Source organism: Talaromyces marneffei, chromosome 4, assembly GCF_009556855.1.
Source record: "Talaromyces marneffei chromosome 4, complete sequence".
NCBI classification, from domain to species: domain Eukaryota; kingdom Fungi; phylum Ascomycota; class Eurotiomycetes; order Eurotiales; family Trichocomaceae; genus Talaromyces; species Talaromyces marneffei.
In genome coordinates, this window is record NC_072351.1 from 1,461,519 (window position 1) to 1,476,762 (window position 15,244).

The 15,244-nt window shown below is 46.9% G+C and overlaps 4 protein-coding genes across 4 annotated transcripts; 2 read left to right on the forward strand and 2 right to left on the reverse strand.

Annotated features, from left to right (window-relative positions):
* Nucleotides 1–317: 317 nt before the first annotated feature.
* EYB26_005593 (uncharacterized protein) lies at nt 318–3,236 on the reverse strand (the record flags this gene model as incomplete). Its single annotated transcript, XM_054264878.1, has 3 exons — nt 318–2,420; nt 2,475–2,958; nt 3,013–3,236. 3 exons carry the CDS (start codon nt 3,234–3,236, stop codon nt 318–320), a joined length of 2,811 nt encoding a protein of 936 aa, XP_054120853.1.
* A 2,272-nt stretch (nt 3,237–5,508) lies between these two features.
* Nucleotides 5,509–8,022, reverse strand: EYB26_005594 (uncharacterized protein; the record flags this gene model as incomplete). Its single annotated transcript, XM_054264879.1, has 8 exons — nt 5,509–6,521; nt 6,579–6,744; nt 6,806–7,342; nt 7,393–7,413; nt 7,465–7,492; nt 7,558–7,605; nt 7,687–7,710; nt 7,871–8,022. 8 exons carry the CDS (start codon nt 8,020–8,022, stop codon nt 5,509–5,511), a joined length of 1,989 nt encoding a protein of 662 aa, XP_054120854.1.
* Nucleotides 8,023–8,198: 176 nt separating this feature from the next.
* On the forward strand, nt 8,199–11,804 carry EYB26_005595 (uncharacterized protein; the record flags this gene model as incomplete). Its single annotated transcript, XM_054264880.1, has 13 exons — nt 8,199–8,262; nt 8,338–8,355; nt 8,424–9,358; nt 9,412–9,741; nt 9,789–9,897; nt 9,949–10,023; nt 10,079–10,137; nt 10,189–10,409; nt 10,462–10,508; nt 10,559–10,682; nt 10,756–10,972; nt 11,045–11,508; nt 11,573–11,804. The coding sequence occupies 13 exons, from the start codon at nt 8,199–8,201 to the stop codon at nt 11,802–11,804; spliced, it is 2,895 nt and encodes a 964-aa protein (XP_054120855.1).
* Nucleotides 11,805–12,893: 1,089 nt separating this feature from the next.
* Nucleotides 12,894–14,757, forward strand: EYB26_005596 (uncharacterized protein; the record flags this gene model as incomplete). The annotated part of the gene is made up of 2 exons (XM_054264881.1): nt 12,894–13,693; nt 13,746–14,757. 2 exons carry the CDS (start codon nt 12,894–12,896, stop codon nt 14,755–14,757), a joined length of 1,812 nt encoding a protein of 603 aa, XP_054120856.1.
* Nucleotides 14,758–15,244: the final 487 nt, after the last annotated feature.

Below are 15,244 nucleotides of genomic sequence, written 5' to 3' on the forward strand. Positions count from 1 at the left end.
AAAGAAGAAAGGGAAAAATGCTTGATTCATAAAGCAAGAAAAACTCATGACCCGAATGACATGCTCTACTCCTTCGAACAAGAAAAAGCGCGATGTAACAACATGGTTTTTATAACGAAGATGAAGAATTATACATAAGAGAGAGGACGATTTGAAACAAGATCATCCGTGAGGAAGAGAAAATGAATATCTCTGATGAGAATCGTAATGCCAAACCATAAAAGTATAAGAAAAGGATGTATAATGTAAGAGTAGAAATTCAAAAAATCGTCGTCATTGCATGCGTCGAAGGTACATCAAAGGATTGATGTGGGCGTCTAATGGACTATGTGCAAAAGATCGCCCAAAGTTGAGTTTTCTTTTTTCAACTTCCAGCTGCTCTTCTTCTTCTCGCGCTTCTTCATCAGTTCAGTCCATGCTTCATCCTCATCCTCGTCCGGAAGCGAATTCTTGACATTCTGTTTTCCAGAAAGAGAGTCTCTGCTGGTACCGTCTACAGGTTGAACGGTCACAGTCGCCAATGAAGTTGATTTGCGGTCTCTAGGCTGCAAGTTACTGGGAGAAACGGAGATTGGTCGCGGGTTCTCATTGTTCCAGGGTTTGAGAGATGATGTGAACGTTGATGATCGAGGCATTTGTTGCTCTTGGACAGCCATGGAAACTGGACGGTATCGAGAAGCCATTCCAATATTGCTACGCTCTGAAGGAGCTATGGATGGGGCATATCCATGGCCACCTTGCGGTGTCATGGGACGTCCCATTGCGTCTGGATGAATAGAAGCTGGTCGATTGAGGTTCCATCGCGACATATTGGGATCTAACATGCTCAGGGTGCGTTGATCAACTTGGGGTGGGTTAGCGAGTAGGTGGAAAGACGATGCCATTGACATCGGACGTTGGGCTGAGTTGGCAGGCTGGCCAAGCGCCGACAGGAAATTAGGGTTGATCTGTGGTGGCTGTTGTCCTGGAGAAGGACTTTGCATTTGCATCATCTGCTGCATCATTTGTACTTGAACCTGCATAATCTCCGTCATTTGCTGGGAGATCTGAAGCTGTGCCTGCTCCCCTGGCGTCATCACCTGAGGTTGTTGATATTGAGGCAAACCTGTAGGCCCATTCCAGGGACCCGGGGCATTCATCTGAGCTATATTAGCGACAGAATAAGGACGAGAGATTCCTGTAGCTTGAGCTTGGGCATTGGGGCTTCCTCTGCGCATTGCTCGCGCTCGTTCCTCGTTTGCAATGACACCAACAAGACCGCCAGGCGGCAAGGAAGTTGACGATGGCGAGGTTCCTAAAGCAGGCGTTCCGCCGCCCAATGCCAAACTCTCCCTATGAGAAGGATTGACGATGGCGGCTCCAAAGTACGGATCTCGAGGCAGGTTGCGGGCAAACACGGGTAAGCTGGCTCGGGGATCTGCAGCATTGTCGGTGGAAGGACCAGGAGATGATCCAGAATACGATACACGGAGATTCGGGTTGGAGCTTGACGCATTCAATCGAGTAGGCGGCCGGTTCTTGTGGGGAAATCCATGTGCGGCCAATATTGCAAGAGGGACATCCTCGTCATCCTCGCCGTCACTCTTACCGCTTTCCTGGGGAATTGTGGGCAAACCGAGCATTGACGAGCGCGAGAGCAAGTTCGGCGTGCTAATACTGCCATTTTCGGAGATCGGACGCAGTGATTGAGAGCCGCTTGACTGAGGAGGAGCCTGTTGTCCGATAACCTTCATCATCTGTTGGCGGTAGACGGACAAGTGAGCCTCTTGCTTGCGGCGTTGTCGTGCAGCCTCTCGGGTTTTCTCCGCTTCATCTTCATCTTCATCTTCATCTTCATAATCATTTCCAGCTTCTGAGGCCTCACTCTTCGATCCCGTGCTGAGTCTGCGTGTCATTTCTCTCTGTTGGCGGTAACGTTCGAATTGAGCGGGCGTCATGACCTTGTTTTGAGTAGTGGGTGCTGACGCAACATGATCCTCATATTGCGAAGCCAGTTGTGCGCTAGAAATAATCTCGTCGCTCTCGAATAGGGGGGTTTTTTCGTTGGTATTTGGTTGCGGGCTGGTTGATGCGGGTGGTTGCGGGCTGCGGGTAGTCATAAGTATGGATTGACGAACAATTTCAGCGTCATCGTTGTCAGCTATAAATGAAGGAGAGTCATCAGAATCGTAGCTATCAGGCGATTCAAGGGCTGCGGATTTGGTGGAGGTCATAGACTGCGACGGTGGTAAGGTTGCTGTTCGTCCTTCATGCCTGTTGTTATCAGTGTCGCCGTGCATCAGTGCATTCGTAGATGTCTGACTATCCCACGAATAAGGTGATGGCTCAACAGCCTGTCGCCTATCTGTGACTATAGGAGCTAACGGGACGCCTCGCTCGTTCTGGTTAGGAGCTGGGTGATTTTTCGATTGGACACCGCTCTGCATATTGTTAGAATAAGACGGATAGTTTGATGGGAGAGCAGGTGACAATACCGATTTTGAAGAATCCAATAAGATGGCGCTTTTCCGCTTCCCAAAGTTCTCAAACATGCTTCCGAATCCATCATCGTCATCACCCGCTCCGCGTATACTCAAGTCCGAATCCAACAGTTTGGGAGGAATGGCTGTGTTGGCGGAGCTTGCGGTCGTTGCTCGATCACGGCTGGTCGATGGAGACGCCGTCGTCTGCTGGCAAGCTTGTTGTTGTTGTTGTTGCTGCTGCTGCTGCTGTGATGTGGGTGTAGATGTACGTAGAGGTCGAGTTCCGAATGAGAAGGTACGGCCGGCCGCACGCAAAGAGAACACGGACGGAGACTCTGGCACTGGTGGTACAGGCAGGTCGTGAACACCCCGAGAAAGATCGTTATGTACAGGGATGTCGGTGGACGAAGGTAGTGTTGAAGATGAACTATATCGAGCAGAAGACGAGCTATCATAGAGACCTGTGGATGCCGAATTATTGGTTCCACCACTAGCCCTGGCAAAGTAAGTTAGCAAACGGAGCATAGTTTGTTCATCCACTGGGATATACCTATTATGAGGAAGAGGTTTCTCGATTCCAGCGAATATATTATCTGATTCCGCAGTTGCTGGGCGGTAGTATCGACCCTCACCATTGGTAAGGGCCCTGCCCTTGTTTAACCCATTCGGACGCTCGAATACCCGAAACGAGGATTCGGGCGCCTGCTCCACCTCATCAAGAGCGTTACCAGACGACTTTCGCCGTGCGAAACCCTTGGGAAGCTTGATCGGCATCGAGACTGCGCTTTCGACTGTCTTTCCGATACACAGAGGGCCCAACTCGTGCCTGGTCCCAACACCGCCGCAAGGAAGAGACGGAGAAGCTTTCAGGACAGGATCGAATGTATGAGGGATGGGGCCTTTGTGTATCTCTTTACCCTTGAGGATCGAGATGTCAACGAGGGAGACTTTGGAGGTCGAGGGGCCGTGCAGATGTCTATTGATTGTTGCTGAAACAAACGGCAGGCCCAGCAAAGCAATTAACTGGCAATAACGGGAAGGCTGTAGCCGAGCCGAGTCCAAGGAGATCGATCGGTGATGGTATTATAATTAACTAGTCGAACAAATTGCACGATAGAAATTCTAGAAACAAAAAAGAAAAACGAATGCGTATGAAACAAATTCGAATTGTCAAGTGGTGAAAAAACAGACGAAGGGAAGAAAGTATCGACGGGGTGGATGGATGGATGTTTTCGTGAAGTGTTTAGCGCCGTGGTGGCCCATGCGATGTTTACTACGTATGCTGCCGAGCACCCACTGTTTCCGGCCTACCAACCCAGGTGGAATGATGCACTCACAGTTTAGGTGTTTTACCTAGACTACTCATGATACAGTACAGTACACACTGTAGTAGACATTTTATAATATATAAAGAATGATTATCGAGTCTGGCAGGTTTAACTTCCACAGATGTAGATGTACTACGAAGTTGTCGCACGCATTGATTGAAAATTAAATTGGCTCAACTGGTCGATCTAACTATTTATTAAGCTGTTACAGGCCCACAGGGTATATCAGCAGTGAGTAGTAATACTCACTGATCGACCCCAAATATAGCAACAGGATTCCTTTTGAGTTCTGCGTCCTTTGTATGTGTTAGAATCGCAGCTCAAAGTCTTGTGGTGATCCCAACTCTTACAACGTACTATGTAGATACCCCGTAGAGAATTAAGATTAAGATCGAGTATTTTATTTTTCAAAAACGAGAAGCAAAAAAAAAAAAAAAAAAAAAAAGGGTAGCTGCTTGCTGGCGCTACGCAGGGGACTAAGTGCCACTAAGTGGCTGCCAACAAAAAAAAACCAGACTCCAGAGCATATCGACCACATTATTGTGACTGTGGCGGCAGAGATGGCGTTGATTGGGTTTGACTTGTCTCATCGCCCCAAGCAGGGATACCGTATCTTACGCTTTTGGACTCCAGCTACGCGGCTGTTGATAGGTTTTCTCAGTAATTACAATACGCAGATCTGAATCAGGGGAAGCCTCTGTTTAGAGTTTTGGTCTTTGGGTAATCTACAGAGTTCAGAGTATAGTATGCGATCGACTTCGATCTTGCTACTCTGTAGACCACGCACATAGATAGACGTTCATCAATCTGGATACTACAATCTACACTTTACAATGATATCCTCTATCATTCATTATAAAGCAGGGAGTCCATTCTAAATTTCTGATTCTTGGTGAGGCAAACAGAAAGATTGGGCCAGGCTCTGTACGGAGTAATAAATAAATCACACTCACCATGGAGCGAGCACTCTTACCACAGATGGGAAGTGCTACAGCCTACACGACCAACTAAAGAATGTTAGCGCAGGTTATGGGTTAAGTGGAGTAGTCCCAACCACCTTTTTTTTTTTACGTTTTACTTTTTACTTTCAGCCCTTTAACGGACCCTGAATGTGCGGTGGCTAGGTGTCAAATTGTGGATGATCACATGAATGTCATCATATGTCTTGCATTTTGCCTGTCATCCTATCTACCACTTTCTGTGTCACAAAACATGAGAAGGGCTGTGCATACATCAGTCGATCAATTAGCTTGGCTCTTACAAACCATATGCTTGGTGTGGCATCTCTCAAGCCTCGACTACGACAAGTCATACCTCACTGGTGGACTAGTACATGTATTTTTATACTACGTAGCTCTAGAGTTCGTTTCGTACTGGTGCCACATAACATTCCTTACAAATTCTATGCTGCTGGCACACGGGTGTTGCCTGGAATGTTGGGTATCTATCCACATTCCTACTTATGTAGTGGCCACAATTCTCAGTTTATAGTGGTCTTGGTCTTTGGCAATTACGGCCAAGAAGAAGGAAAAAAGAAAATCAGAGATATATTCGTGCTGTCTCGGAATCATCAGGGTCTAGAAATTTGATTTGGTACCTGAAAATGAAAAACTAGCTCGGCGACTAGCTAACCATTAAAGGAGAAGGAGAGAAAGCAATGACAACACGAGCGATTGACCACAGTTATTCTGTCTCCGATCGAAAAATAAAAAATTAAGTTAGAAATCTCCTTCAACTATAATCGAGTCTCGAGCTCGAAGACCACCAATCAACGCCACTCCTGCTGGAACGTGGACATTGACGACATTGAAACAAGCAAATGCCGTTAGTTTCCGCAAGGCAGGACAGCATTTAAAGATTGATGCTACAATAAAATCGTTCATGACCGTGTGGAAGGAAATATCAAATTCCCTGAGCGCTGGATAAGTCCGATCGTCAGCAAACACCTTCTCAAAGGCATCACGAGAAATATGCCGGCAGGAACTGATATTCAATTTCTCTAGCTTCGAGCCTGAATGGTCCATCAAAGCGATGAAGCCATTTGACGCAAGACCAACAGGTTCCTCTGGGCCATCCGGATTAGAGTTGTCGACATCGCGAGTGGACGACAAGTCAACAAACTTTAGAGGCGGATTTGACCATCCTATAAAGAGATTCACATACCCCTTGTCGGTACAGATCGCATTATCAGATAATCGCAACTTCTCAAGCCGAGAACAGCGCGTATGTATTGTGTCTAGTAGCTTATCGTCACAATCGTGAAAGCCTTGTAGAGAAAAAGTGCGCAGTTTGGGTCCGAGTTTATCAACAAGATTGACAACATTCGCCTGTTGTACATCTCGCAGTAAATTGATCGAGAGATGCTCAAGGTTGGACAGGTTTCCCAAGGAAACAAGTGCTTCGTCTCCAATTTTCCAGCAATGATTCAACTTCAACCGACGAAGGTTTGGACACTGTTTGCTGAGGGTTATGACAGTCTCGTCATCGAAAGAAGAGTCGAGGTTCGAGAGTTTCAATCCTTCCAATTGAGAGCCGAGTTTCATAAAAAGCTGTCGCCAGCAACCATCGGAGACAAGATTAGCCGCATCAAGCTGCAGATGCTTGATCTTGAGCTGACGGTCCATCATATACTCAACGACTTTGTCTTTCATTTGGCCTGCAAAGCGCAGGTTGACATGCACAAGATGCGGCATAAATGCAAAGATCTTTTCAAAATCATCCGTCTCAAGTTCTAAGGTATGTTAGTGAGAGTTGAGCAAAGATACTAGGAGAAAACCATAGTACTCACTCCCACAATCGTAGATATTGATTGCATCAAACTCTGAACGTAGAAAGAGTTGAAGTGTTCGAGGAGTGAGCACTCGTCTCTTGGATAGAATCTGACTCAAGCGATGAAGCAGCTGTGGAGGCAAGTCACCGAATTCTTCCACGTCGTTGATGTTATCCGCAACTTTCTATTAAACATTTTTATTAGCCATAATAATATTCACCAAGACGTAGACATCATTCAAATACCTTCGTACACATTTCTACCAAACTTGAAGCGCCTCGCTGAGCAACGCCATCCAGTAACTTGCTTTGGTTCTGACGACGACCAGTCTTAGGCGTAGTCTTCTTCGGTTTTGCCTTCTTCTCGTCCTTGGCCAGGTCTTTGGAGCACTTAGCACAAAGGAGGCCACCGTCCGGACCAGTCTTGCTGTAGGGAGTGACAGTGAATCTTTTTTCGCAAATTTCGCAGTTGTCCAACTGTCCCGGTACCGGCCGTGACTTTTGATACATCATGTCGCGAGCTATTTCATCGTCATCGGAGGCATCACCCTTGCGGGCAGCTTTGCGACGGGCAAACTCTTTGCTCTGCTTGATCTTGGCCAAGGTAGCAGTCTCTTTTCGTTTTCTCTTCTTTTTTTCCTCGGGCGACTCGCCGGCATTCTCATCCTCATATTGTTCGTCGGCTTGGCTATTTTCTCTATGCTCTCGTTCGACTTCACGTTCTACCTGACGCAAACGCTCTTGATAATCATTCTGAATCTGGGCTGCAGAAATGTGGTTTGACTAGCGAAGGATGCCAAATTAGTACAGACTTGTAATATAGAACCTCATACCTTCCAGAAGTGGTGTCGAATCTATAAAAATGAAGATCAAAGGAAGTAGGTTGAAAAAAAGCAAATTCTTACCGCCAGAAAGTCAGTGAGAGCTGAATGTCTGGATGGTGAAGTTAGTAAGCTTCACTCCAAAGCGATTTGGGATGGGGGTCATGAACAACTTACGGCCCTCTTATCTGATTGCCATTTTGCCGTCGATTCGACCTGTTAGACCTGGTGGATTTACTAAGTGTCAGCAGTTAATCTCACCATAAGAATCATCATGATTAGCGTATCGAACGGTCGGGAACCTACATATTGACTCGAGTTTCAAGAATACTGCTCTAGTCATTCAAGAAAATACTCTCAATCAGTATAATGCGACTGTAGTAAGCACTGAGCTGGCAGGTGGAAGTCACAGGAACTCGTGACGCTTTCGCGTTCCACTTAACGCGAGAATGAGGCAGAAGTGGGGTTCATTCGGAGTCGAAGAACGGACAAAAAGAGAACAAAGACTCGACTGGCACGCAACAACCGAGGTGTTGGGAGTTGAATGGGCTCTTCCCGCTTTCTCTTCCTCTTCTTCTTTCTCTTTCTCTTTCTGTTCAAAATGACTGTTTCAGGGAGGTGGCAAGAAAAGAAGACAACCATCTGAAGCTGATACTGATTGCGCTTCCCCTTCCCCTGTTGCACTTTTTATCGCGGCTCCAGTCACCACCAGTGTGGATAAGGGCGCTCCAGGCAACCGCGGGCCCACCAACCAGGCTGCTCTTTCCGCCAGTCAAGTTGCGCCCTGGTAGATAGCAGCCAATCAAGACACAGTCCTCATGCCTAAACCACTGCTCTTTCCATCCCAAATTTATCAGTTGCGAGTGCAGCTCGTCCCATACAGTCAGCACAACACATTCATCGTTGTTACCAGTATCGGACGACGGTCATCTGCAAAAGTGCTGGATTGACGGGAAGTCGATCGTTCATGTCGGGGTAAGGCTGCGATGCCGTGAGATCAAGACCAACTAAGTATTGGTAATAACTGAACTTCTTCTACCTAGCCGCTCTTGCGAGGCTACCGACCATTACAATGCCACCTAGGCGCAGTTCTACTAGGCTTGCACTTGGTGCTTCTGCCGAACAAGCTATAGAAAATGACGAGACGACAGCAGTATCAAGCTCGGCCCCAACTCCCAAACCTACTCGTCGCAGTACAAGAACATCATCCCTAATGATCGAGGTTGCCATTCCAGTCATGACGAAGGATACAGTTTCGACTGCCTCGTCACTTTCACCGCCGTCCGTCGACTCAACCTCCCGAGAGGACAGCGTTCTTGATACCCCGGCTACAAGCGTCGCTGTTACTCCACCAGAATCCGATCACAATATTGGGAAAGCCAGGAAAAGAGTTAGCGCATCGACAAGAACCCAGCAACTTCGTGCCAGTGCTTTCGCTCTTCCGTCGTCTGTAATTACAGGTTCGACCAGAGGAAAGAGGAGTGCTTCTCAAATGCTCGCCATTGAATCATCTGATGCGGCATTGGCTCGCAAATTGCAGCTTGAGGAATATGGAGGAAGTGATGTCAAGCGTCAACGGAATACTTTTGATGCGGACGACGCTACGGCAGCTCCCATGGCCCAAGATTCAGAAGATGAACTGTCGCCTGCCTTGGAAGAGCAAATGTCTTCTCAACACAGTCGACGACGCTCCCTACGCTCTCGGCCAAAATCTCAGGTAAAAGATGACGGTGATTTACCCATGTTAGATGATGGGGATTATACGGACGATGCAGGCGACTTGGCTTATTCTCCATCTGATGACAATGTGAGCGAAGCGGATGCGGCTTCCCCTGATGTAGAGGAAGTCCCAGTAATCGCGCCATCTGCGACTCGACGAGCTCGAACTTCTAACACTCCACGCCGTGGCCGAGCTCGGGCTGCAAGTCGAGCCCAAAGAGCAATAGAGCCAACACTCCCTTATCACATGGGTCGCCGGGTATGGGATGATCATTTGTAATATGATTAATTTGCGTTACTGACTTATAACAGGCAGCGAAAGAGCGTAGAAAGCTCGAGAAACAACATCCGTTGATAATCAGTATGTGGAAAGATTTGGAAAATATGCCAGCGATCGTTCCTCGGCAGGCCGAACAGCCAGCGGGCATCAACCGCAAGCTCAAGTCCTTTCAGCTAGAAGGCCTCAACTGGATGATGCAGCAAGAGAAAACGCACTACAAAGGAGGATTGTTAGGCGATGAAATGGGCATGGGAAAGACCATCCAAGCTGTGTCCTTGCTCATGTCTGACTATCCAGTGGGGAAACCGTCGCTAGTTGTCGTGCCTCCTGTTGCTTTGATGCAATGGCAATCGGAAATCAACGTTAGTACACCAGGTACGAACAAGAAGTTCACTCTGACTCCTCATAGGAATACACCAATGGAAAATTGAAGGTGCTAGTATATCACAACTCGAACCCTAAGGTGAAGCACCTGAAAAGGAAAGATCTTCTCGGCTACGATGTTATCATGATCTCATGTGGGTTACTCGCTCGTCTTCTCATCTTTGTCCGCTAACGCCTGTCATCAGACTCCGGGCTGGAATCAATGTACCGTAAGGAAATGAAAGGCTGGAATCGAGAAGATGGCATTGTCAAAGAAGACAGTATGTATCTGTCTCGTAGAAATTTGACTATATCAATTGTTGACAATTTTTGAAGGTGTGATACATTCGATAGATTTCCACCGTTTGATTCTTGACGAAGCACACAGCATCAAGGTAGATTAACCTTCACTATCGTTGATTCTACACTTAGCTAACATCAAATAGCAACGCACCACCAGCGTAGCTCGTGCATGCTTTGCCTTGACGTCCACGTACAAATGGTGTCTGTCAGGAACACCGGTTCAAAATCGCATTGGTGAATTCTTCTCTCTTCTTCGGTTCCTTGAAGTTCGACCATTTGCCTGCTATTTCTGCAAAATGTGTCAATGTCAGGAACTGCACTGGTCACAAGATGCTGAAAAGAGATGCACCCATTGTCGTCATAGGTAATATTTATCTCCCCAACGATCGCAAGGAGGTATCTCACCATTTCTATAGTGGATTCAGTCATGTTTCGGTCTTCAATCAGGAGATTCTTAATCCAAGTATGTTTATATTCTTCTAATAGATTGTATTTAATACTGACAATTTTTAGTCATGGAAAGTCATGGGCAGGCCCGCCATGATGCCTTGCGCAAGCTTCGTCTTATCACGGACCGAATCATGCTTCGACGTCTGAAGAGAGATCATACATCATCCATGGAGCTCCCACCTAAACGGTAAGTCCTAACCTATCGGAGCGGCAATAATGAAAGAAAAAAAAAAAAAAAAAAAAAGCTCATACCTATATAGTGTCATTATACACAATGAGTTCTTTGGTGAGATCGAACGCGATTTCTCTACCAGCATCATGACCAACACTACTCGGCAATTCGACACTTATGTTAGCCGTGGTGTCATGCTTAACAACTACGCCAATATTTTTGGTTTGATCATGCAGATGCGGCAGGTTGCGAACCATCCAGATCTGATTCTCAAGAAACACGCTGAAGGTGGGCAAAATGTGCTAGTATGCAGCATTTGTGATGAACCTGCCGAAAGCCCAATTCGGTCTCGGTGTCACCACGAATTCTGTCGACAGTGTGCGAAGGACTACGTGCGTACTTTCGACGTCGATTCTATTGTTGACTGCCCTCGATGCCATATTCCTTTGTCAATTGATTTTGAGCAGCCTGAGATTGAGCAAGAGGAGGACGTGGTCAAGAAGAATTCTATCATCAATCGTATCCGAATGGAGGATTGGACGTCATCTACGAAGATTGAGATGCTTGTATACGATCTATACAAGCTTCGAAGCAAGAAGCAGACACACAAGTCGATTGTCTTCTCCCAGTTTACATCGATGCTACAACTAGTCGAATGGCGTCTGCGCCGAGCCGGTTTCAATACAGTGATGCTAGACGGGAGTATGACTCCCACACAGCGTCAGAATTCCATCGACCACTTCATGAAGAATGTCGATGTCGAAGTGTTCTTGGTGTCTCTCAAAGCTGGTGGAGTGGCTCTGAATTTGACAGAGGCCTCTCGGGTTTTCATTATCGATCCGTAAGTCATTAATTACCCTTGATTGTTTGTTTGAATTTCGTACTAACCGGGCAATTTTTTACAGATGGTGGAATCCTGCAGCCGAATGGCAGAGTGCGGACAGATGCCATCGAATCGGACAACGCCGCCCGTGTGTCATCACTCGACTTTGCATTGAGGACTCGGTTGAATCTCGTATGGTCGCGCTTCAGGAGAAGAAGGCCAACATGATCAATGGCACAATCAACAAAGATCAGGGAGATGCGTTGGAAAAATTGACACCGGAGGACATGCAGTTTTTGTTTCGAGGCTCGTAAAGCGCCAGCTTAAAGCATCCGGCGAAAACTGAATGGAAAGGAGTTCGATTTCAAGAGAAGGTTAACTCATTTTAGATTTTAGGCGTTACCGGGATGTAGGTCACAGCTACACGGCGATTTACGGGGAGTTAGGCTGGGCTGGGCTGGGGGCCACAGGTCGTCACATGTACTTGTTCCACATATTTCCAGAACGGGATTAGTATTTTCTCTTTCAAACTTTCATTCGCATTACGTAGTTATATTTGGGCGAGTCGAGACATATCCACATATTCGACAGAGACCTCAGAATAGTAATACTGTAGCCTACTGCTTACGGCGACACAAGAATCGATTAATCCATAGTTCTGAAGATAGCTAGCTAAGTTACCTAGTGAGTAATAGAAAGCAGACGACACAGCCCATTCCTCATTGATGCTGCGCGTATACTGGTGCTGATTGGCCAATCTGGCAGTCACTACGTCACCGGCGTCCTACTACTCGTATTACAGAGTACAGTAAGTATTACTTACTGTACGTACTCCATACTTCTGATGGAGATCTCTCTCTCACTAACCTCTCGTGTGATCCAATTGAATCTGGATGTCGGCACAATGGCCTGCAGTAGTACACAGCCTACTACATATACCCTTTGTCATGATGATTGATCCTTTTCCTTTTTCATCTGTTTCTATCCACACTGAATCAGCCGTCGGCGTTATCGTCGTCTCCCAGATCCTCTCAGAAGTCCTCTGAAATTACCAGTCCCCTGCCCTTTTGTGCCAAGCAAAGCTTGTCTTGTCGAACCGAATCCCCAACCATCTCTCATCCATCAGATACTCCCCTTATATTACTGTTGGATCTGCCGATTACCTGACAAAGATTTCAGACCCACTGCTCATACTTTTGAATGGAACCCTCAGTCTGGCCGATGCATTGACTGTCCCAGATTCCGTATGCCTCGTTGACCACGATCATACTTCACTGAACTTTGTTGCAATCTCCACTCAGGTTACTCATCTCCACTATCAAACTGTTCTTGACTACGTACCACCAGCCTCTCTTGTTTAAAACAGCACCAGAAAGGATTCCTGGAAGGAAGAGGAAGAAATCATGGGCGCCGAGATTGCCCCAGAAGTGCAGCGACAACATGTGACAGAACGCTATGGTCCCAAGCTTGTAGAGAAGACAGAAAAAGCGCATGAGAGAGCCCTCGCATTCAGACCGAGCGACCATCAGGACAAGGCGGAGGAAGGCAGCCCGCCCGGAGGCTTCGATGATACCCCCTTCCCGCATGCGCCGGCCGGCTATACGTTGAAATTCACATTTCATAGAGCGAGTAACCTACCCGCTGCCGACTTTGGCACCTTATCGTCCGATCCCTTTGTGCGCGCTGAGCTAAAGACCGCTTTGCCGAAAAGACACAAGCAAGATCCTAATGCTGTCTTTCGGACGCCTACAATAAGGAGGGATGTGAACCCCGTGTGGAATGCAGAATGGGTTGTTGCCAATGTCCCCGCATCCGGGTTTCACCTAAAGTGCCGTGTCTACGATGAGGATCCGGCAGACCATGATGACCGGTTGGGGAACGCGCACATGCTCGTGGATCGCATAACAGAGGACTGGGACGGGATCAAGGAGCGCGCCTATCGTTTGAAGAAACGTGCTGGTAGCAAACGAGCGTATACGGTGAGGATGGTTGTAGCGGCTTGCTCAACATCTCGAGATTTAGACGCAGAGCTTGTCGTCAGTGTTGAATGTCTCGGACGGACAGAATCTAACAATGGCGCTCATATATATACAGTTGGGCCGGTTTACTGGTTCAAACATTTCTCTCCTTTGATTGGCAGACTCTTGAAAACTTCTGGTGCAGCGGAGAACGAAAACGCACTGGGCAAGACTACTCCATACAAGTAAGTTTGGCGCAGAATACGGGAAAGAACGATCGATTGATGGTAATGCCAGCTTCCAAGCAATTGAAATTCAGCTCAAGGGCCCCGTGCCCGACGACTTATATCATCGATATGTCGAGTTCAAGCCATTTGTAGCTGGAATATTCACTTCTCACAGTCTACGAGGACGTATTTTGAATCGTGCCCTGCATCATCAACACTCTCGGATCTACAACTTCGACCGCAGCACAATGAATGGAATGTTCCATGAGCCGTGTACAGAGTTGACTGAGCTTTTCCTGGACTTTGTTGACCACGGTCGTGGTGGCCGAATTTTTACCTATGTACTCACACTAGACGGCCAGCTTCGGTTTACAGAAACGGGCAAGGAATTTGGCATTGACATGCTAAGCAAACACACCATGCACAGTGATGTCTCTATCTATATTGCTTTTTCCGGTGAATTCTTCGTGCGACCCAAGAAAAAGCACCATCAACAGCGAGAATCTATAACTGCCATAAGTAACAGTCGCCCGAGAAGTAGTACACGCAGCATGGAGCCAGGCGCATATGACGCCGACGAGACATGTAAAGACGAGGACTGTTCGGCTTACGAATTGATAATCGACAATGATAGTGGTACATACCGGCCGAAGGCTGAGAAACTCCCGCTCCTGCGCGAGTACTTGTCCAAGAACTTCCCTGGTCTTCACATTACGACGCTTGACTGTCAAAAGGACGAGGAACGGTTGAGTCGACTCAAGGAACAACGAAGAACTGAAAGACAACGCGCTCGAGGCAACATCGTTTATACACAGCAAGTGAACGACTCATCGTCGTCACTTTCCAGTTCCGATGAAGAGGATTTGCTTGAGCGGACGGGGCAGTCTCACGAGTCGTCTGATAAACTGTTGCATTTGCATAATTTCAAGGATGTGAGAGGGAAATTCCGGGATTGGATCGAAGCAGCGGATGGGACTGGTGATGGGCATAGTAAGGCGCCATCGACTGATAAGCCGTCTCATATGAATGGAGAGACTCCGAACGATACCTCGGCCTCGGCTACAGCCATTGAGGCAGCATGAATGATATCCACGATACGCAGTATGATTTTGATGCCTTTTGTTTCTGGCCTTGATGGTGGTTGATGATAATTCATTTCGATATGATTCTAGAATTCTGCTTCATCCCGTTGTTATGTATAATTCTATCTGTTTTGTGATTTGAGACCAGCTGACTATATTTACTTGTTGTGAGATCACGGCTTGTTCTTGTTTGAAATTCCTGGTTGATTTCCATGTCCATATATGCTGGCACAATGAACAGTGTTTCTTGTACAGTAGGATAAAATAAGTGTTCGCACCCTAAATACCAGTAATATCCGCACAAGGGTGCGAACACATATTTCGTGCTACTATACTTAGGATCAAGCCATTAATAGCCAACTAATCATGCAATATTGTTTTCTTTAGACAACTCGTCGACTCGGGGTAAATAACAGACTTTGTGGGCAATTCAGCATGAAACACACTAATCAGGAGATCTACAAGATCTAATGTTAGTAGTATTGTT